Consider the following 24,018-nt stretch of genomic DNA (forward strand, 5'->3'; position numbering starts at 1 on the left):
ACAACTTGACCCAGGATCCAGCCCAGTGCTAAGGTATTTGGAGCCACTAGCAGGGTGCACACTCCGGACTGCATCCTGCCTTATTCCATCCTTGCTGGCTCCAAATACCCGTAGGGGTAAGATTTCACATGTTTTTACATGCTTTTATAACGCTGTTTTATATATGTCTATGTACAAAAAGACCTTGTTAAATTTTTAACTCCTTGGCGCCCGTTCTAATTGTCACACCCACTCTCCACTTGTCTACTGTAGCTGTCTACAACTTTTCGCTATCTAATTCCGGGTGACACCTTTTTCCATCCCCACTCTGGGAAGAAATTGTTTATTAGACACACCTTAAATTGTAATTCAAAATTTGTTGTATATAAAATCAGGCTAGTGCAGGCTAGTTTACATAGAGAAGACCTAACGCTCCTTTAAGGAGTGCATGGTGGTACACCGGTCATCTATAAGGTGTGCCCTGCCTACTGGCAAAAGGGAGCAGCATTTTCTCACAGCTTCCCGTAGCATGTCACAACTTAAATATAGGACGATTGATCACATTCCCATATCAATTGAAAGGGGGTTATCGCGGTTTAAAATGACTGCAAACTGAAGCACATTGGATTGCCAGCTCAATACCATGGCCCAGAATGGCATTAGTGTATTGACTTGCCTGAACTAATAAACTTCTTTGTTTAGCCTTATTGTATTCATCTTAAGTATATGCTAATCTTTGAATTACTTTTTTGAGTATTTTTTTCTGAGTATTATAAGTTGTCTATCTACGTAATTTTTGTGACTCTTACGCTTCGGTTTTTGGTCATACAAGTGGTTTATTTTCCTGATATATATCAAGAAGCGCACAATGAGCAATTTGGAATATAGTATTAATTAAAAAATATTTACTAAAATAAATACTATATTATAAATTGATCATTGAGCGCTTCTTTCAAATTATTCTCGCAAGCAATTATCCTTGGATGTGTGGTACGATATATATTGGAGAAAGCTGCACAAATCAAGAATCACACATAATTGCTACACCTTTATGGACATTGCGGTGGGTATTTGGTTTCATATCTACTGTATTACTGTATATATAGCTGAAATACAGAAAGGTTATTTTTTTAATATATATGTTCTATTGTTGTTTTTAAAAATAAATAGGCTGCAGAGGAGCATTCATTTTAGTGGTACATCTCAAATAGGGAATTTGTGTAATAAATTAATCCTATTTTTTAAAACATAAAGTTATGGCAAATATCGTAAGACAAATGACCTTATGATACCTTCTTAACATTTTAAGCAATGAGGTTGGCAAACAATCAAAATCCCAATTAATAAATGAACTACTGTAAAAATTATTTAAAATTTGAAAATGTTCTTGTCAAACAGCCAGGCTACATTGGGATGATTTTTATTGACATAGCTCTAATGAACTGATACCAGGATTTATATCCCGGTTACTACAAAGAAAAGCTGTTCACATATTGATGAGATGCTTTAGGTAATTTTCACTGTATTGGAATAAGTACTAAAGGATCAATTCAAAGAAGGTTGGCCTCGCACATACAAAATACAGGCTGTATCGTCCGCTGTACGTCCGCTGTACATTCAGGTCTGAAGTACACCCCTAACTCTTTTCATAAATGTTATTTCTTAATTATAATTGTAAATAAATGATAAGAAATAAATAATTATATTATTATTTTACATATTAGTACAGATAATAGTTATAATAGTATGTACTGGAATATCCCCATCTACCTTTATCTCCCACCCAATAAAAAAAAGTTATTCGAAGTTATTGCCTTAGATTGGATCATCAGAGTCCCATAATGCTTTTCAACGGACTAATTCTAAAAGTATTATTTTTTATGAAGACCATTTTATATCTAGTAGGATTATTACTCATAGAAATTCCTATTATAGTTAACATTTCGTTTCTTGCTGACAGCCAACTACATATACAAAATCTACTGAAAAACTTGGAAAAAGTTGCATAAATGAATACAAAACTCTATAGGTAATTCAGGCAAATATAGACGATGATGAACATTATATCCAAACACATGAAGGTTTCTAGTTGCCCAACATAACTTTGTGCCTGATTCAGACTTCATGCCTGATTCAGACTTTGTGCCTGATGCAGACTTCGCCACGTCTACGTTTGCATGGGGACATACAGCATTTTTCTCGCACACCCACTGTTTTTGTGGGCATGCCTAGGAAACACTGGGCATCCCCATGGGACAGCCCCCTGCTCACCCACTACTCACCCCCTCAGAGATAGTCTCTGAAGGCATTCGCACAACGGGTCTGCCCATGTGTATATTCACTGATACGCATATGCAGACCAAAGAATCGCTCACTGCAGCGAATTTGCGGGGGTCCGAGTAAACCTGAATAAGGCCTTTTCTTTGAGGCAGATTATACCTTGTTACATGATAATTATGAATCCTTCATGGGCTGGCGGAGTTGGACAAATAAACAGCCAACACAAGCCTGGCTGCCTCTACACATAGGGCCTTATTCTAGTTCACTCTTTCTGACAAAATCCTTCTTAGATGGACAAAACCATGTGCACTGCAGGTGGGGCAGATGTAAAATGTGCAGAGAGAATTAGATTTGGGTGAGTTATTTTGTTTCTGTGCAGGGTAAATACTGGCTGCTTTATTTTTACACTGCAATATAGATCTCACTTTGAAGTAAAACCCCACCCAAATCTAATTCTCTCTGCACACGTAACATCTGCCCCACCTGCAGTGCACATGGTTTTGTCCATCTAAGCAGGAATTTGTCAGAAAGAGTGAACTAGAATAACCCCCATAGTGGGCTACTGACAGTCAAGAGGTAACCTACCTGCCCCTACATTAACCTACTTTACAGGATAACCTAATAGTTCACTGCACTAAGCTAAATACAGTGTTATATCACAGAAGTGGAGTGTTTGAAAGACAAACTGTGTTGAATTGGAGATGACACAGATGGAAATTTTAGCATTCTAATTGTGTGAATACAGTTGCATATGGTGCTGTGGTAATGTGCTAATGGGCTTATTTTTATTATTGCTATAATGAAATAATGTGAGAACATATGGTTTATGTAGTTTGATGTGAAGTATATTTGTGAGATGCTGCACAAAGTGTATGTTGTACTGTATACAGTATGATTGTTGTTCATATTTGATATTTGGTTGGATTATATGTGATACAAGTATATTAACTGTTTCTTAAATGCTGTGCTGTGTTTAACTAAAGAAATGCTTGTCTGGATTAAAATGAATTGAAAGTATCTGACTGTATCCATAATTTTAACTCTGCCTATGAAGTACAGTATTAAGAGTGTATATTGTAGGTACAGGTCGAGTCTCCCATATTCGGAGATCTCTTATCAGAAATATTCCCAAAAATTTGGGGTTTTTTTAGACTATTTAGAGGGTTTTTTTCCTCCCCTGTCCCTATTTTCATACTTACCAATCCCTTACCAATAAGGGATACTCAACCTGTACAGTACTGCATATGGATTTAAATGTTTATTGGTTGTACAGTGCATCATGGTTATTAGATATATTGTACTAAGGGGAAATGATGTAAGATGTAATTAGTTATTGTAGTATTGAATAGAATAAGAAGTAGAGTTGAGATAGTTGTACTACAATAATCCAGAACATAAGATATCTGTGCATTTTGTATGTGTTGAGGAGATGGTCTAAATGAAAACAGTAAATGCAGCCCCTCGGTTAAAACTTTGTCAGCTTTCAACAGGTTGATCAATCATATGATTGAAAAGATTGTAGGTGGCTGATAACAGAGAATAATCAGAGCTACAGTATGGTCACATGTGCAGGAGATCATTTAAATAAATTGAGATTCAAAGGCAAAATTGTACAGATAGCAAAATATTAAAGAAACAGAACAAGTTAACAACATACAACATATTTACCACAGGCATCAGGACTTATAATCAGACACAACCTCATTTTCTGATTGAAATTCAAACTAAAATTGTTGGGAAAGCCTCCAGATGACCTGCATAATAATTATTCATTAACCCCTTCACGACATATGACGTATATATACGTCATATGTCGGTTGCGGGGGAATCAAGCCAGCTCACGGAGTGAGCTGGCTTGAAAGAGAGCAGGTAATGGCTGTATATTACAGCCAGGTCCCTGCTCTCACGGCCACGAGCGGCGAGTTTGCCGATCGTAGCCGTTTAACCCTTTAAGCACCGCGGGCAAAGCGCCCGCAGTGCTTAAATAGCTGATCGGAGGGGGGGCGCCCCCCTCCGGCGCCGATCGGGGCCCCCCGCAGCGAGATCGGAGGGTGCCAATTGGTTGCCATGGTAGCCAGGGGTCTAATGTAGACCCCTGTGCTGGCCGTGTATGCATACCTATTACATCCTGCCTCAGGCAGGATGTAATAGGAAGTGCATAAAATCACTACGTTCAGCCATAGAGCTCTATGGCTGAACCTAGTACAGGCGATCGCGCCCCCTAGTGGTCAAGTACACTAGGGGGCCTTGTAGTAAAAGTAAAAAAAAAAAAAAAAAAAAGTTTAAAAATAAAAAAAAAATTAAAAAATATTAAAAGTTCAAATCACCCCCCTTTCCCCATTTCCCAAATAAAAATAAATAAAAAATAAAAAAAATAAACATATTTGGTATCGCCGCGTTCCTAAAAGTCCGATCTATTAAAATATAACATTAGTTATCCCGCACGGTTAAAGGCGTAAACGGAAAATAATCCCCAACGCCAAAACTACGTTTTTTGGTCGCATCGCGTACCCAAAAAAAAATAACTAAAAGAGATCAGAAAGTCACCCATATCCCATAATGGTATTAATTAAAAAGTACACTTCAGCCCGCAAAAAATGAGCCCTCACCCAGGTCCGTAGGTGGAAAAATAAAAAAGTTATAAGCCGCAGAACATGGCGACGCAACGCAAATTAGAAAAACCGTAAAAGTTGCGATTTTTTTTTTAGTGGTAAAACATAACAAAAACTATATAAGTTTGGTATCACCAGAATCGTAACGACCCATAGAATAAAGATAACCCATCATTTTAAACGAACTATGAACTCCAAAAAAACCGTAACCAGCGCAAAATTGTGCAATGGCGTTTTTTTTTTTTTTTACCCCACATTGAATTATTTCCTGATTCCCCAGAATATTATACGGTATAGTAAATGGTACCATTACAAAGTACAACTTGTCCCGCAAAAAAAAAGCCCTCATGTGTCTATATAGCCGGAAAATTAAAAAAGTTACGCTTATTTGAACGCAAGGAGGAAAAAAAAAAATTACCTTAAAAGGCAATGTCGTGAAGGGGTTAAACCACCAACAGTAGCAAATTCTAAATCCTCTAAGGCAAGGGTGTATGGAGTCAGGACAAAGTTAAACATTATTGACCACCTCCCTTGCCTAATTATTTTCATTAGTAGGTTATAAGCACCTTACCTGTTTCTTGGAAATTAAACCAGAAGCAGAAGCCTTAAACTGGGACTAAATACCGGAACAGAGCTCTGGAAACACTGGACCAGACAGGCTCCATTCTTCAAATTGTGCAATTCCAAATGGGGGGGGGGGGGGGATGTCCCGGGCATGCTCTGTAAAAGCTGTCACCATGGAGATGGGGAAGAGAGAGAATACAGCCTCCCTGGGCCATACAGGGAGGCTGTAATCGCTCCTTTCCGTCTCTCGTGACAGATGTCACAGGCACCCCTGTCAGAAGGGAAACCTCCCCCTGACAGGATTAACCAATGCAAATTCTCGGGTCCGGTATTTACCCATTCCCATTTAAACATTGCACCAGCTATAGTGCCAATGCTTTATTAAGCCATATGGGTAGCTGCATTAGTCACAATGGCAAAATCGGTGCAGGACAAATCAGTAAGTAGTGGTCACAGAAGAGTTGCATATGCAGCCAGCTGATACTTAGTGAAAGCTTAATTAGGTAGACCAGATGCCAGCTCAGTAGGGATGTATCATACAGGGAGGAGCATGAAAGGGCCTTCCTTCCCTCACTAATCTATACCCCTGTACTGCTCTCACCCTTTCTATGCCTTGGTTAAGTTTCCACACCTATTCACCCATCCCATAAATTACTAGTAAACACAGCTGTAGACTGGGATCAAATCAAAAAATGTTGTCACATACAAGTCATACATAGTACAATATGTAGTGAAATGCTTATACAACTGTCCTACTTTACATTAGAATAAGTAAATCGTCTGAGGAAGAGTGTAGAAAGATTTTTGGGGAATATCTAGCAAGAAGGAAGGAAAGTCGCGGTACTAGGAGGTCTGGTTGAGGGCTCTAATGGCCTGCAGGAAGAAGCTCCTTCTCATTCGCTCTGTGTTTGCCTTCAATGAGCGGTAGCGTTTCCATGATTGCAATAGGGAGAAAAGTCCATTGTTGGGATGGCTGAGGTCCTTCATTATCTTCCTGGCTTTGGTCCTGCATTCCCATTAGGAATGGGATGTATCATTCCTAATTGCTATTCTTCTGAACAACTAGTGGCATATCACTGATACATGGAGTCTGCTGTGCCACCCCCAGCAATTGGATCTTCTAGAAATGTGGAGCTCACAGGAAAGTCCAAAACCGTTCTACAGAGAACATAGGAGCACATTTCCCATGTACTCAAATCCAAACTTGTGATTAAAAGTGGCTAATATACAGTACCAACACCAACACATCAATACACTTATTAAGATAACACACAGCATTTTGAATACAATAATTAGATAACTGTAGCTGACAAAAGCATATCTCCCAACATGACCCTCTCCAGGAGGGACACAATGCTCTGTTTCTGGACTTCCCTCTGAATGTATAATTGCTATCACCTGTGTTGAACAGGTTAAATAATAAGAAAGGTGTTTCAACTTAGGTGATGGCAATTATACATTAAGAGAGAAGTCCTGAAGCAGAGCATTGTGTCCCTCCTGGAGCAGGTCATGTTGGGAGGTATGCAAAAGGATCTCCCCCAAGATACAAATGATTTGTGTCATAATCTAAAATAAATATTAGACTATTTTGCATGAGTAGGGTGTCGCTGGGCTGTGAAATGGGATCAGAAGTGGTGGGGAGAGGGCTGCTATCTCTGGAATGTTATTTCTGTGTGCAGCTATCTCCCAGTCCAGAACTGGGCTAAGGGCACACAGCTCCTGGAGTCATGCACAATTCAGCTATGGAATGCTGTAGGCTTTGGCAGGGATCATGGGGATCTGAAATAGCTGCAGTTTGTAAAGTTCAATATGTAATAGCAGCAGCAGCAGTTATCCTGTGTGTGTCTCTCTCTCTCTATCTCTCGTAACACCACACCCTCTCTAGTCTGCTCACCAGGCAGCATGTACTGCCTGCCCTGCCTCTCCCAGGAAGACACCAGTCGTGGCTGGCCTGGCACATGACTATTGGAGCATTCTGATGCCTATTTTCAGCAGGATTTTGTTGTATGCAGGGTGGATGCCAAGGGATGGTAAACAGCACGGCATCTGTCAGCCCTGGTCTTGTCACTTCTATTACCATTGCCTGTGAGGTTGTATAGATGCTTTTCACATGCTTAACATTGCACAGGTACACACACACACACACAAACAAACTCCAGTCTTGACTGCATGCAGAATGCTGAAAGCTAAACTTTCCAGAGCATTTGCCTGATACGGTTTCTTAGCCTATGGATTTCTTTCAGCAAAAATTCCAAGAGAGGGATCCTTTGGATCCCTCCTTTTCCCAGAATGCACTGGCCAACTGTCATAAACCTGGAAGTCTTAACTGTGGGACAGCTCTAATCGTCCAAGATGTACCATGCATAATTAATCATGTATACGGTGTGAAAAATGCTGGTATGCATGCGATAAGGGTCATGATTAGGGTGGCCAATCCCGGGATCGGGATCGGCGGGATCCCGGGATTTGGCCCCCAAAACGCCGGGATTTCAATCCCGGGATTGGAATTTCCAATCCCGGGATTTCGGGATTAAACTGCGCATGCGCAGTTTAATGCCGGGCAGCGTCTGAGCACTCAGACGCTGCCCGGCTTCCCCATACCCCGCAGTGCGCAGCGTGACGAGGTCACGCTGCGAGGTCACGCTGCGCAGGGCACACGGCACAGCCGCACATCCACGGCTGCCCGCCCGCCCGCCCAGCGCTCCCGGCCACCCAGCGCTGACGGCCGGCCGGCCACCCGCCCACCTACCCAGCGCTGACGGCCGGCCGGCCACCCGCCCACCCACCCAGCGCTGCCAGCCGGCCGGCCACCCGCCCTCCCACCCAGCACTCACGGCCGGCCACCCGCCCACCCACCCAGCGCTCCCGGGCACCCGCCCACCCACCCAGCGCTCCCGGGCACCCAGCGCTCCCGGGCACCCAGCGCTCCCTGCCAACCAAACCCCCCCACCCACCCAGCGGTCCCTGACACCCGCCCACCCTCCCAGCGCTCGGGCGGCCAGGGTGTTTTTCCAGGGGGATTCAGCAGCACTAGGGAAGCCAATCCCGGGATCCCGGGAATCCCGGGATTGAGCATTTTTCAATCCCGAATCCCGGGATTGAAAAAATGCCCCGGGATTGGCATCCCTAGTCATGATGTAAATAATAGAAACATAGAATTTGACGGCAGATAAGAACCATTTGGCCAATCTAGTCTGCCCCTTTTTTTACCCTTCAGGTAATCTCACCCCTTTTTAATCCTTATTTTTTTGTAAGGATATTCATATGCCTATCCTAAGCATGTTTAAATTGTTCTACTGTCTTAGCCTCTACCACCTCTGATGGGAGGCTATTCCACTTCCATAATACATCCCTCCTACAGTGGTTACATAACCGTATATCAAACTATTATCTGCGAGTTCAAGAAAAAGGATTAAAGTCAGGACATACAACACATCCCATGCATGATGAGATATATCTAGCCACTTATCGGATTCATATCAGAATTAAATGATGACAGCATATAAATAAAAATGCAGTTAGAATCGCAAAGGAAAGCTCTCCTAACAAGAGCTGTCTTTTGTGATTTAACACATTACTGAGCTTGGTTTATATAAAAATGCAGCCAAATTTCGCCACATTTTTGCCTATTGTTCATCTCATCCTAAATCATATATAATTTGGAATAATCTATGTCGCGATCAGAGAAAAAACTTTTAACGCGCAGGAGTACAGCCGCTGTCCTTTGTGATTTAATACAGATGGGTCTGTTCCCATCTTTGCAGGGGATGGCGCTGGCGTCGCCAGCCGCCATCCCCCGCCAGCGCCATGGCGATCGTGAGAAGGGGACGCGCGCGCACGAGAGGCGCGCGCGCCCCCTTCCGACGGCGCTTCGAAACGTTTCCCCGGGTCCCCGCCGCCTGCCCGCATCCACCCTAACCCCCCCCTAACCCCGTCCGTCTCCCTGAGGCGGAGACGGACAGGGTTTCCGCCACGCTAGCGACGGAGACTGAGACGCGCGTGCGCGTGAGACGCACGCGCGTCTCAGTCTCCTCGCTGGCGAGGCTGCTGGCGGGTCGCCAGCGGGTACGTTCTGGCGACCCGCCAGCAAGGATGGGAATAGGGACATACTGTACATTACTGAGCTTGGTATATATAAAAATGAGGCCAAATTTTGCCACATTGTTGCCTATCGTTCATCCCAACCAAAATCATATAGAATTTGGAATAATCAATGTCGCGAACAGAGAAAAAACCTCCCCCCCCCCCCACCACTCTATGTTTCAGCAGCAGATACAATTCAGTTGAAGAAGGCAGACACATACACTACTAGGCAGACACATACACTACTATTAAATGCACTGGATGATGATTGCAAAGTAAAAGAGGGAACTTACACATACTTTATAAACGTATGAATTTATCATTTTACTATAATAATATGTGATTATAGATCTACAAGAGACCCTCCAGTATTGAAATGACAGACAAAGCCGCTAATTTTATTAAAAGTATCTATTGGAGTGAGCAGAAAAGAATGTTGACATCATTTTCAACACTGAAAGTCATGCTTAAAGAGTTTCTATCTGACATACATGAAGATATTATAAGTAACTTCTATCAGAAAATAGAATTCTTTTTATTCCCTTGATGGTGGAAATTTATTCTGCATCCATTAAATGCATTTTTTCTTGCCAATCGTTTGAGTAATGCTTGACACATATCTTGGAGAGTTTTGAAAAGCTGCCATTATTAAACGTTACTTTGCTCCCTTAAATATGCCCATGGGCTTTATCAGAAATTACAGTTGCAATTTAACTCTAGGTAATGTCACTGAAGCAATTTTTTTGCAATTAATTCTAGACAATGTGTAAAGCATGGACACTGCATGCATCATTCTAATTTACTCGCTTTAGTACAGCCTATATTGCATGCAGTCTGCAGTAGAAGGTTGTGTTTTTTTTTTCATGACACAGTCAATTCTACAATAAACCTTTGATTCCACACAAAGGGGGAAATTTACTAAGATGTGTATTCTACTTCACATGTGATGTTGGGCAACCAATCAGAATCTACTTTTTATTTATTTAGCACCCTCAAGAAGATATTCACATGTGAAGTAGAATAGACATCTTAGTAAATTTCCCCCACAATGTTAAAGAATAGGTACCACAGAAGGGCACTGCAGTGCAGTCTTATGGTATATAACCATAGTGAACACAGAAAAAGACAAAGACAGACATGGGGGTAGAGAGACCGAGACAAAGGGTGTTGGGGAGAGAGGCTTGGGTACTACAACGTGATGATGGGGGATAGACACATAGGGGGCAATTTAATTGTTTGACTTGTGCTATTTCTGATAACGGACTGTCCAGTACTTGAGTCAGGTTCAGCTACTTTACATGGCTATTCTCGGTGTATTTAGGAGTGGCAAGCATGTGACAGATTACAAAAATACAAGTTAGGGTTATTTTACAGGGTGATGACTGTTTTACTCAAGGTTGTCTAGTCTCTTGTCCAACGGCTTGATTCAGACATGATCGCTGGGCTGTAAATCTCAAATAAGTTAATTTTGAAGGTGTCTAAAAGTGTACGTATCTTTTGACCTGTATATAGGCCTCACAATAGGTAGGTTCAATAAATTGTTATATTAAACTCTAAAAACTTGCAAATGGCCCTTCAAATGTAAGTGATATGAAAGCAGAGGCATTATAAGGGAGAAAGGTTATGTTAATACAATGAAGAAGGAGGGATATAGTAATGTACATTTCTTATTCACTAATTTTCCTGGTGTCCTAAAAACTAAAACGGGTGATGAATGCATTATGGGGAGACACACAGGTGGAACTATAGGTAATGCACTGCACATGGGCCAGCAGCACTTTAAGGGCCTGCTGCCGGCATTAGCAGTACTAGTAAAGAGTCTGAATGACTCAGACTGTAGTATGCTGGCTAGCCACTGCAGGCAGTAACAAAGTTGAAGGCGGTATAGGCAGAGGAAAGGAGGGACCCCTTCCTCTGCATTAGAAAGTGAAAGCAGCCTACATCACATGTGTTGTACATCCATTCTATGCAAGTAATCATGGTATCTGGTTCCTCCACTAGGCCCAACCACCTGTTCGTTACAGCTATTCTGTTCTAAGAACTCCCCTCCTTCTTTAACACCAAGCCATCACCCCTTCCATGATCCTTTCCCCTCAATCTCTTCTATTCTGTCCCGTTGAGAATACCAGACCTGCCACCTTCTTCCTCTTTACCTTGCCTTCCTCTGTTTTGGGCCATACTGTCTAGGGGACCAGGGCCATTAGTGCTGTGATGAATTGCAGCATATAGGGGAATGTAGTGCAGTAATGTAATGAAGAACAATGGAGTGGAGAGTGTAGCATATGGGAATGTAGTGTAGTGGTGTAATGCAGCATATAGAGGGACGTAGTGTAATTATGTATGCAGGGGTGTAGTCAGAACCCATTGAAGGTGCCCCTGTACCAATGGTTCTTGAGAGACACCACTAAGCAGAAGTTATTAATTGTATGTCCCATAAAAGTGACCTAGTATATTTCTGAACCATAATAGTGTCCTTGTTAATATAATGCCCCAAAGTAGTAGTGCCATAGTTTATGTTATAAACTAACATAGTTCCTTAGTTTACATTGTAGAGCTGTCAGTACACATTAAGCCACACAGTACCCCCAATTAACAATAGGACTCACAGTAACCCTAGGTAATATTATGCCAGATTACAGTGTCACCTGTTCATACTATGCCACTATGCCTTCCTGTTCAAATTGTGTTATTTAGTTAGTTCCCCAGAATACCACATTGCAATGCTCCAGTTTTTATCATGTAACATTATAGTACCCTCCACATTGCAATGAGCAGGTCAGATTATGCCACATAACAGTGGCCTCCAGTTTAAATTATGCCACATTAAAATGCCTCCTTACCATTACAAAATCCACAACACAGACCTCTCATGGAAATTGTAAAAATAAATCAATTTATATATCAAATAAAATGGGCTCATCAGTGCCATTTCCTTACAATGGTTTAATGGGCAATAATCCCTAAGCATAGTGGCCGACATTAGCCTGCTTTTCTACCCCAAGTACATAAAAGATATATAATGCTGGTAGGGTGCTATTAGAGAGATTTGTAGACTCTTCATGGAGCCAGGGAGCTTGCTATCATTGCAGTGATTATCATTGACAATCTGAGCCAGGTGCAAATACCTGTATGAGCTATGTTTTAATCAACACAATTGAATACACACTTCCAGCAAACCATGCTGTAAATACATTGCACAGATTGTACAACTGTACAAATGTGTAGGTACAGTACATTACAGATAGTAGAGTAACTACAGTGAAATGAAAACTAGTCTAGTATAAATACATTGCCTTTCTCACCATCTCCAACCTCTGGATGTACATGCTTTCTACTCTAAAATGACACCTGACATCTGGAGGATAGGCTTTTCTTTGATCCAAAATATGTGAGAACTCTGATTTACAAGAAAATAGTTTTGTCTCATATTCAGATAAGGATTTGGAGGGAGGAATCGAGAGGTCTTTTTTTTTTCACTACAGTTCCCAAGAATCAGCAATGTCAATTTTCTTTGATCTGAGTTTATCATCTCTAGAAGGCATAACCTTTTATTTAAATTTAAATAGTACAAATGTATGCATTTTAAGAGAAACAAACATTGTGGGTGAAATTTAATAGGATGAGAGATTAAGAAAGTGAGCGATTGGGTAAGAAATCATTTGCACTTCAAAATCAAACTGGTTTTGCAGTGTACATGAATACCGCTTTAAAAAACTGGAGACTTCTTACCAAATCTCTCATCCTATTAAATTTCACCCTGCATGTCAGCATTAGCAACAAAACTGTGTTAATTGTGAGACAAAAAAATAGTAAGTTAAATATTGCATATGCAAAGTCAAATTTTTATACTTTATACTTAGATTAATATATTTTTTATGGCGTTCCAAATTATGAAAAATAAAACCTTGTCTGTAAAACCCCAATTCCCAAGCATTCAAGATGATTGATCTAAAATACATTACTTGGTGGAACTGGCATTAAAAATAAATGTGAGCTTGTTTGATCCAAAAACTTGGATCCTCCAAACTGTGGCCTATAATTATGAAAATATAATGACTGCAAAAGAAACTGCTGTTTCCTAAAAGGTTCATAAACATTCAGTTGTTTTTTTGTATGCATGTATGCATATTGTAAAATGTAAGTCTTATAATTATACCCCGTTCTCACTGCAGCCAAATTCCCGGGTCTAGCATGTAGACCCAGGAATTTTCCTTTTAACACGGGATTTTTGGCAGTGTTAACGGGTTGCATATCCGGATTTCATACATGGGTAAAACACTTCTTTTTACCCGTGTCTGGGATCCGGATATGCAGACACGGGTTAACCCGTTCACACTGCCGAAAAACCCGTGTTTAAAGGCAAATTCCCGGGTAGAACTTCTTCACCCGGGAATTTGCCTTGCAGTGAGAACGGGGGTCCAGCGTGTCAGTCCCCGGCATTTTAATGCCGGGTAAAAGCCGTGTCTTTCTCACTCGCAGTGAGAACACGGCATTAGTAGAACTGCATTTTAAAAATGGTATTCAAAATGTAATTTGCTATAAAGAAAAGCTCTATGAAAAAGCTCTAGCAGTATATAAACATAATTTTAGCTCAGTAGAGTGACCGAAGAATTTTATTTAATTATATCATTACTTTATGATAATGTCTCCATTTATATTTTTGTTATTCTGCCGTATTCGGCTTACTTTGTTTTGAAACTGCAATTATTACTCTTAATAGTGACTGCAATTGTTAGTGAACAAATGTAAATGTATCTCTTACAACTGAAGTTATTAAATAGATATTTGAATGTTATTTAATTAATTAATTTATGATTCGTACTATTATTATAACAGGGTGCTGTAGCAATTAAACAGGCAGCATACAATTTTTCACCCTACAGCACCTGGTATTCTCAGGTGGTCTTCCATCCAGGGCCGGCTCTACCACTAGGCAGCTTTAGGCAGCTGCCTAGGGTGTCAGGATTTTGGGGGGCGCCACCAAATCTGAATCCTGGGATAAAGCCAGGTAACTGTGGGTGCACCACAGAGCTCCATTGGAAGAGCAATGGTCACACTTGGATCCCGCTGTGAACCGCAAGAACAAGAACAGATCTCCCCTGGCTCCCTGGAGTGACTGCCAACATCACTTCTGAAATTGTGCCTCAGAATGCCTCTGCGTAGGATTTTGGAGTGCTTGCTCCAGGAATTCACAGTGTTTTCAGAGGGGAACTTTGTCCTTCTCCCAGCAAATCTTAGCTGATCTCTGCATTTACAGATCATCAGTCCCACCTGACACATACCCTGCTGCACTCAGCATGTGCAGGAGGAGGGATATATGTCTATTAGGGTGTAGAGGAGGGGACTCTCAGGGGTGGGGGGGATCAATAATACTGTAATTAAGGAAAGGGAGGTATAAATAAAGTAAAAGATGCTGGAGGGGTAGGGGGTAAATAATAATAAAAAAAATACATGGGTAAAGTGTGTGTGCGCGTGTGTGTGTGTGTGTGTGTGTGTGTGTGTGTCTGTCTGTCTGTCTGTCTGTCTGGAGGTGGTGGATTTGGACATTCTTTGGATGGGGAAGGGATATCAAACATGTTTTTTGGTTTTTTTTTGCTCCTAAAGGGATGTAGGAAAGGGGTACTATTATTAGCTATTAAGGCCTCTGGGGAGTGGGGGATCTATTGCCAGTGGGTAGGGGGAAGTGTTTTTATAATAAGGGACAATGGATACAGTGGGCGGAATGCAACCCCCCCCCCCAAATATATATATTTTAAAAATAATATATTTCATATATTATTAAAATGCTTTTAAAACTTTAATAAGTAATAAACTGAGCAGTTTTGCTTTGAAAAATAATCATTGGTTTAGTTGTAAAATCTGGTAAGTATATCATTCTTTTGATGACAGAATAAAATTGCAGCTGAGTTAAATTATTTACTGAAGCAGAGAGTGCTACACCTTCAGTACTTTTATTGCTGTGAGGCCACTGGGTAAAGTTAAGGAGGTACTGTAAAGTGGCGGATCCATTGTACTAGATTGTAAGCTCCTCTGAGCAGGGTCCTCTTCCCTCCTGTTGTCAAAGCCCTTTTCTCTTCACATTTCACTCACAGCTGTCCTATACTCAAACACTCAGTGACCATCTTCATCCGCATACTCATCTCCATCATTGGCCTCAAGCCTCTTATAGTATGTTGATTGAGTCCTCACTACTTATATTTAAGCTGTAATGTGTATTGAACTGTGGCGCTCTTTATTTGTACTTTATGTTTGTTATTTATTCTTGTTATGTCAAGTTTTGTCTCCCTGTACTGTTCCTTTGTACGGCGCTGCAAAACACTTGTGGCGCCTTATAAATAAAATTATAATAATAATAATTGTTGCATTATATATATTAATATATAAATTAATAGTATAAGGATGACATTTCTATAATGTCGTTGCCTGAACAATATGATACACTTGCAGAAAAAAATGGCTTTGTGATTGGTTGCATCTTTTTAGAGTTATGTTGCAAAACATCCAGCTGCCATTTACAATGCATCACAGTTGTGCACTGTATAATGGATCAGTTTGTGATCTCTCCTGGCAGAGGTGGCTGCAGCCCTGTCCAAGTCGTGCAGGGGGGATTTCACAGCACATACAGTATATACATGCATGTTATAATGCATGTAACATACAATCCCCAGGATATCGCCAGCCCTGGAATCAGTATAACCCAGTGTAATGTTAAGCCCACCCTCCTTACTCCTATTGGCTGGGGGGGTGGGTTTAACACTGTCGCAGTTTATGCTGATTCCCTGGCGATCCTCAGCAGTGCTGTGTGATCCCCTCTGCACTTCTTGGTTGGCGCTGCAGCTGCCTCTGCTCCCTAGTCACCTTCTAGCTGAGTAGTCTTGGAACTGTCACAGTTATTTGCAGCCACCCAATATGTAGGGATATTTTTAAACTGAATTTCTTAGGGGGTGGAAAGAGGTAAAATGTTCCACCCTGCAAACCTTTGCCTGGACTAAACTGAACACAACAGCTTGTATATGTAAATTCATACTTTTAATATTGAACTGAACATTTCCTGTGATGTGTATTTTTGTGTATTTATTTTGGTCTTTATTCATGTATTAAATTATGTTTTAATTTTGAACACATACACTACCATTCAGAAATTTGGGGTCACTTAGAAATGTCCTTATATTTGAAAGAAAAGCACTATTTTTTTTCATGAAGATAACATTAAATTAATAAGAAATACCCCCTATACATTGTTAATGTGGTAAATGACTTTACTAGAGGCAAATGTCTAGTTTTTAAAGGAATATCTATATTGGTGTATAGAAGCCCATTTCCAGCAACCATCACTCCAGTGTTCTAATGGTACATTGTATTTGCCTTGAAAAAGTCCCCAGTTTGGGGAAGAAACGCGTTGGAGAACTTTTGCATTTGAACTATCAGGAAACAGGAGCCGGTTACCGACGAACCAGGAGGTCCAGCTGATTGCCACTTTGGGACCACGGTTTATGCTCGTGTGGAACTGCTTAAAACTGCTTAAATACAGTTCCTAAACATTCGGTAATTACCAGCATCTATCTCCATGTGAACCTGCCACTGTGCATGTTATTTAATGAGTGCCTTTTTTCCAGCATTTTAGAAATTGCCATACATTGCTGTTTTTAACATTTATTTATTCTCATTAAATTTTGTCTGAAACGTACTTCACTATTACATCCTATTTCTTTTGTATGTAATACCTGTGTGGGAGAAAAACACCACATTGAAGATTCAGAGCGCCAGATAGGTCATGTTCCAACTTTTGTTTTCACTTGGTGATTTGGTAAAGGTTTGAGGGACCTTATAGGAGCATTTACTAATCGGCAGCTCTTGCGCTACCGATAGATTCACTACCATTTGTGTCACTATTGTTTGCTAATCATGTAAGAAGACTATTGAATGATTAGAAAACCCTTGAAAAACCTTGGAAACCTTGTTTGATATGTTAGCCCAGCTGAAAATGGGTTTGCTCATTAGAAAAGCTATAAAACTGTCCTTCCTCTGAGCTAGTTTAGTATCTCTGGGTTAAATTATACTCTCAAAATGATCAGAAAAAGAGCACTCAACAATCTATTCTTGTTCTTCAAAATGAAGGCTATTCCATGCGAGAAATTACCAAGAAACTGAACATTTCCTACAACTGGTGTGTACTACTCCCCTCAGAGAACAGCACAAACAGACTCTAACAAAAATAGAAAGAGAAGTGGGAGGCTCTGTTGCACAACTGAGCAAAAAGACAAGTGCATTAGATTCTCTAGTTTGAGAAATAGATGCCTCACAGGTCCTCAACTGACCACTTCATGAAATGGTACCCACAAAATGCCAGTGTCAGCATCTACAATGAAGAAGCAGCTCCAGAATGCTGGCATTCTAGGCAGAGTGGCAAAGAAAAGCCATATCATACACCCATACAGATGGTATTCTGTCTGTAATGGAGTGACCAGCACAGTCACCAGATCTCAACCACATTGAGCTGTTGTGAGAGCAGCTTGACCGTATGGTTGGCAAGAAGTGCCCATCAATCCAATTCATGGGAGGTGCTTCAGGAAGCGTGGGGTGAATTTTTTTCAGATTACCTCAAAAAATTAACAGCTCGAATGACAAGAGTCTTCAATGCTGTAATAGCTGCATACGGAGCATTATTTGACGAAAGCAAAGTTTGAAGGACAAAATTATTATTTCTAACCTTGCCAATGACTATAAGTTCTATTAATTTTGCAACTCATTTGATAAATGAAAGTCAGTTGTCATGTAAAACTCGAAATTGTTTGGGTGACCCCAAACTTTTGAACGGTAGTGTAGATAAACTACTTTTGATATTAAGAGCTAAGATTACTTATTACACACAAGTGAGGACATTGTTCTAGGGAAGCTGATGAGGAAACATCATCTTTGATGAAACCATATAGTAACTGAAGCAAAAGGGGGAAAAGTACTGTCACTGGCCAAAATACAAATCAGTATTCACATGGCTATATTTATGAAGTTGTGAAGATAAAGAAAACTAACGCTATTTAGTTATATTGTATTTTATAGCTTTATATAATAGTATATACAGAACACCAGATAGATGCGTAGACACATACAGCAGTTAGCAGAGTTAATGAAAGCAAGTGTTTCTCTGCACGTATTTATTGCTTTTTATGGGGTTACACACGGAACATTTGAGCTATATGTGATATATTTTAAAATAAGGCTTTTAGTGAACAAACACCATTGGGAGTTGTTATTGTCTTACCTTTGAAGAAACAATCTTCATTGTGTACCATGATTATTTTCTTATTTTTTTGGCAAGCTGCTCTATGAAGTTCACAGTGATTCTCATAGAATTCTCCATCTGAGCCACAAACAGGTTTATAATGCGGTTTACACCGTTCCATGCATGCACACTCTGCTTGCCCAGTTTCTCGGCTTACTATGCAGTGTCTTCCAAGGCCGCAATATTTGTGTTCACAAGATCCGTGCACATCCTGCTGGCCAAAGTACCCTTCAATAGAAAAGAAAACAGCAAACTGAGTTGTGCTATACTGTATTTTAAGATAAAACAATAAAATGTTGATAAGACAAAGTGAAAAAGTAATAACCTCTGCTATAATATCATGTATGTATACCAACTCTAAGTTGGTAACTCCAATCTTCAATTTAGAAGTCCTGCTGTTTGTGAAAATGTGTTGTTACGAAAATATATCTTTTTCTGACAACTCGAGAAAGTAAATCAAATGTTCAGGTGGAGTGGTGCAAAGTATATTGGGGTAGCTTCAGTGGCTGCTCCAGTGGTGGAGCTGCAGCACAGAACATTCAAATTCAAATAGGGGAGCCAGGCCAACTGCCCGTAAGTCAGTTTGAAATGGCAGTTGATGGCATTTTGAATTTTGACCTGAAGCTTCCCCTAGGTACTTGACGTTTATCTCAAATAAAAACAAAATTAAAACATTTGGAAAAATTGCATAGTGCTTATTTGCAAGAATCAAAATACGACATGTATGCAAGCCACATGATTTAGTAATTAACAATAAATATGAATAAATAAAATAATGATAATGTAAAATTGCTGTCAATTGCTCATTTTAAATACATTTTAATTACATCAATTACAAATCAATTAATAATTTATTTATTAGTGTTATATGAAAAGAGCTCCATAACAGTGCTCAAATGCTCCCTGTGCTGTCCACCCACTGAGTGCCCGATGCCATTACTTCACAAATAGGTGGTGGTGCCAGCAGTGCTGAACTCTTCTTCCCAAGGAAGCTAATATCTGCTGTACATGCTGCAGGGCACCTGTCTGGAGTGTTAAAAGAATGGCAGTGTTCAGTTTAGCACCCTGCACCTTTCAAAACATGTGCAGTTCCTCTTTTCTGCCTGGGGTGTCAATCTCTGCTCTGATGCTTCTCAGAACAGCCTGGTCTTATCCCAGTGCTGTGATACAGACCAGACAGTCTTAGAAACAGCAAAGCAGAGAGTGACACCCCAGGCAGGGTTTTAAGGGTGCAGGGTGCAAGGAAAAACGGTAGAACACTACAGCTGCACAACAGCCGCGATAATGGGTGCAGGGTCATAATATCAGGCACCCTGAAAGCTATAAACAAGGTCTGTGGTGTTGCAATGGCTACCAACCGAGCCCTGTGTGGCAACAGAAGGAGCACAGCTTTAGCAACGGCCCTATATGTGAGTCAACTAGAAATGCCCTGTTAATAAGTCGTAAGGGTTATATATATATATATATATATATATATATATATATCTTAGGTGCCGATTCTGTGGGTGCTTGAGGGCCCGAGCACCCACGAAAATTGATGAGCACCCACCTGCTCAGCAGCGGCCCACCCGCCCGTGTCCCACTGCACTCCCCTCTCTTGTGCACTTATTTGGCATATAGATATATAGATATATCGAGAGTTCAAGTAGTATCAGTGTCGTTTTTAGAAAAACTCTCTATATTCAAAAGCAATATAATCTTACTGTGACAATATTTCAAAGCATAATTGAATTAAGAAATATATTTCACTGTGACTTGATGTTGCGCATTCACCCAGCATAGTGCCTAATAGCTTTCTAACAGCCTGCTGTTAAACAGACATGACATATAATACTATGCTCATTTTGTATTTGCAGATAATTAACCTTGATAGCCAGGGAAATTTGGAGAAGGCTGCCTTATTTGACCGGCTGCTAATGCACTGTTGCCATTACGTGAGGAATGGAAAGAACAAAAGTCATCTGACAGTAATTATGCATGACTATTACAGAATGTGATCGTACTGTAGTTAAACATGACTCTTATGTCAAGGTATTATTCAAAACATGCATTCCTAATCATTTCACGAACACCGCATTACAGAGTGCAAAAGTACTTCTGCACAGTTCATGTTTTCCCATATGACACAAAGACATTTTCTTGCAGTTATTTTCTTCTAGTACCCATGACAACATACATGACATGATGCTTTACTAACAACCTAATATGTTTTCAGTGCCCCAATACTCCTATTACATTGTCATGCTGAAAAAATATTATGATTATTTTCATTAACAGTCGTGTACCTACAACATATCATTTGACACTACATCTACCCTCCCTTCTTTTTGTTTTTATGTCTGCATTATTTTGTCTACGTTGTACAGTATTTTCTTGTTTTATCTATGCTCTGTTTTCCCCACTGCGTAGTGCTTCAGTGCACTGTGATGCATTACAAATCAAAACCAGTAATAATAACAATAAAAATAATAATAACACAGGAATGTATAAGACAAAAGTATTGTCACAAACCTAAACAGTGCTAAAATATTGGACCCTGTAAAGAACTAAGATAATATTGAAAATGCATTATAAATCAAAGTTTATAATACATTCATACCAGCGGTAACCATGTGCAGTCCTTAAAGTTGGGTACACACTAATAGATATACGTATCTGCAGATCAATTGATCTGCAGATATATGTTTACAGATGGATCAGGCAGTGTGTTCTCCATTCACACTGCCCAATCCATTGGAACTGACATCACAAGTGGGCGGACGCATTTGCATGCACCCACCCACTGAGCTCGACAATCACTGGAGGCTCCTTGCTCCCATTCGGTGGATCACCCGTACGCACGTCATGACCCCTTTCATAGATATATCGCTCATACACACTGGCCGATGGTGCATCAATATATTGTCTGTTCAATCAAACGGCCGATATATATCGGCCAGTGTGTACACAACTTAAGGCACCTGACCAGTACAGGATTTAAGGATATCCATGCTTAAGCACAGGTGTCTTAATCTGGGTAAGGATTTTTGTCACTAATCAATTGAATCTTAGAAGCAGATTATACTAGAGAAACGTTACCATAAATAAAGGCCGAAAATATGAAAAAGGTACCACACTTCATAGATACAGAGAAATGTACCATATTGCCAGACAAAACTGCAATCCTCACAGGCTAAGCTAAAAGTCTACTCACCAAGGCTAAACATTTATAAAATAGAACTTCAAGTCTGTTAGATGTACTGTAAGTACCAATCAAAGAGCTAATTTTGCAAAAACTAGGAAAAAAAAACATGCCAAGGGTGTTGTATAAGCTGCAAGAGAAGCAGGGGGGGGGGGGGGAGTAAAGGTCCAATTAAGAGTATATGAGAGAGCAAGGTACCATTGTAGTGAGGTATATTTACTAAAGGGTATAAAAATTAAATGAGATGATGTTGCCCATAGCAACAAATCCGTTTATGTCTATCTTTTCTCTATTTCGTTCAAGATTGGTTGCTATGGGCAACATCATCTATTTCATTTTTAGATACTTTAGTCAATTTACCCTTGAGAGCATGAGGTATGAGGTATCAAATGAATATGTTTGGACTGCCACAAGGTTAATGTTGTGACTGCAACAAGGTTCTGTAGCACCATACATTAGAAATCATACACAAGTTTACATGAGTACTAATACAATACATAAGATAAATTATTTGCATATTGACATACTGTAGTTACTGTACTCAGGATGATATAATCATGTATATTAGTGCTTATCAGGGCCGTTTCTAGAGGCGGACAAGCCGTGCAGCAGCCCGGGGCGCCGCACGGCTTGTCCGCCTCTGTAAACCGCCAGGGCGCCCGGCAGCTCCCCCTAAAGCCTCCCAAGGCCCTGGTAATGCGGCAGCAGCGGCAGGGTCACAAGTGTCGGATCGGATCTCTGTTGTCACGGATCCGATCCGCGCCACTACTCCCCCCCTGTGACAGGCAGCTCCCGGCGCAGGCTGCCCAATCACAGAGCTCAGAAGATAGCCGGCTGACTTCTGAGCTCTGTGATTGGGCAGCCTGTGCCGGGAGTGCAGGAAGAAGCCCAGCCTGCGCAACAGCGCCAGGAGTGCAACATGCAGGATGGAGAGAAGTTAGCTATGATCATCCTGCCCAGGTTTGCCGATGCGCTGGTAAGTCACTGTCAGTGGCACTGTGGCTACCTTCAAACAAGAAGAAGGACAACGCAGCTGCCGCGTGTGGCACTGTGGGGGCATATCTGTGGCACTGTGGGGCATATCTGTGGCACTGTGGGGGCATATATGTGGCACTGTGGGGGCATATACAGTATGTGGCACTGTGGGGGCATATCTGGCACTGTAGGGACATATCTGTGGCACTGTGAAGGCATATCTGTGGCACTGTGGGGGCATATATGTGGCACTGTGGGGGCATATCTGGCACTGTAGGGGCATATGTGTGGCACTGTGGGGCATATTTGGCACTGTGGGGGCATATATTTGGCACTGTGGGGGCATATCTGGCACTGTAGGGCCATATCTGTGGCACTGTGAAGGCATATCTGTGGCACTGTGGGGGCATATATGTGGCACTGTGGGGGCATATCTGGCACTATGGGGGCATATCTGGCACTGTAGGGGCATATGTGTGGCACTATGAAGGCATATCTGTGGCACTGTGGGGCATATTTGGCACTGTGGGGGCATATATGTGGCACTGTGGGGGCATATCTGGCCCTGTAGGGGCATATGTGTGGCACTGTGAAGGCATATCTGTGGCACTGTGCAGGCATATTTGGCACTGTGGGGGCATATATGGCACTGTGGGGGCATATCTGGCCCTGTAGGGGCATATGTGTGCCACTGTGAAGGCATATCTGTGGCACTGTGCTGGCATATTTGGCACTGTGGGGGCATATCTGGCAGTGTAGGGGCATATGGCAGCGATGGCAGCGGCGGGGGACTGGAGGGGGAGACCCAGGGCCAGAGGCAGTGAGTTGTGCTGCTTGTGGCACTGTGGGGGCATATGTTTGACACTGTCGGGGCATATATGTATGGCACTGTGGGGGCATATCTGGCACTGTGGGGGTATATTAGTAAACGGCATCAGTTGTATGGCAGCGGCGCATAGGGCATAATGTGTAATAGGCATTACGGTGAGGGGAGTATTGTGTAATTGCCATCACAGTGTGGGTGTAATGGGCATCAGAGTGGGGGGGTCTAATGGGCATTA

At 41.3% G+C, this 24,018-nt stretch overlaps 1 protein-coding gene across 2 annotated transcripts in view; it reads right to left on the bottom strand.

Annotated features, from left to right (window-relative positions):
* Positions 1–24,018, bottom strand: part of FSTL5 (follistatin like 5) — a 644,560-nt gene that overhangs the window by 356,897 nt on the left and 263,645 nt on the right. For both annotated transcript variants that reach the window (XM_083172689.1, XM_083172698.1), the window contains exon 4: positions 18,781–19,029. In XM_083172689.1, the coding sequence (XP_083028815.1) occupies positions 18,781–19,029 (249 nt within the window). The remainder of the gene's footprint in view (positions 1–18,780; positions 19,030–24,018) is intronic.

The sequence above is a fragment of the Crinia signifera genome, chromosome 1 (genome assembly GCF_055691185.1).
Source record: "Crinia signifera chromosome 1, ASM5569118v1, whole genome shotgun sequence".
NCBI lineage: Eukaryota > Metazoa > Chordata > Amphibia > Anura > Myobatrachidae > Crinia > Crinia signifera.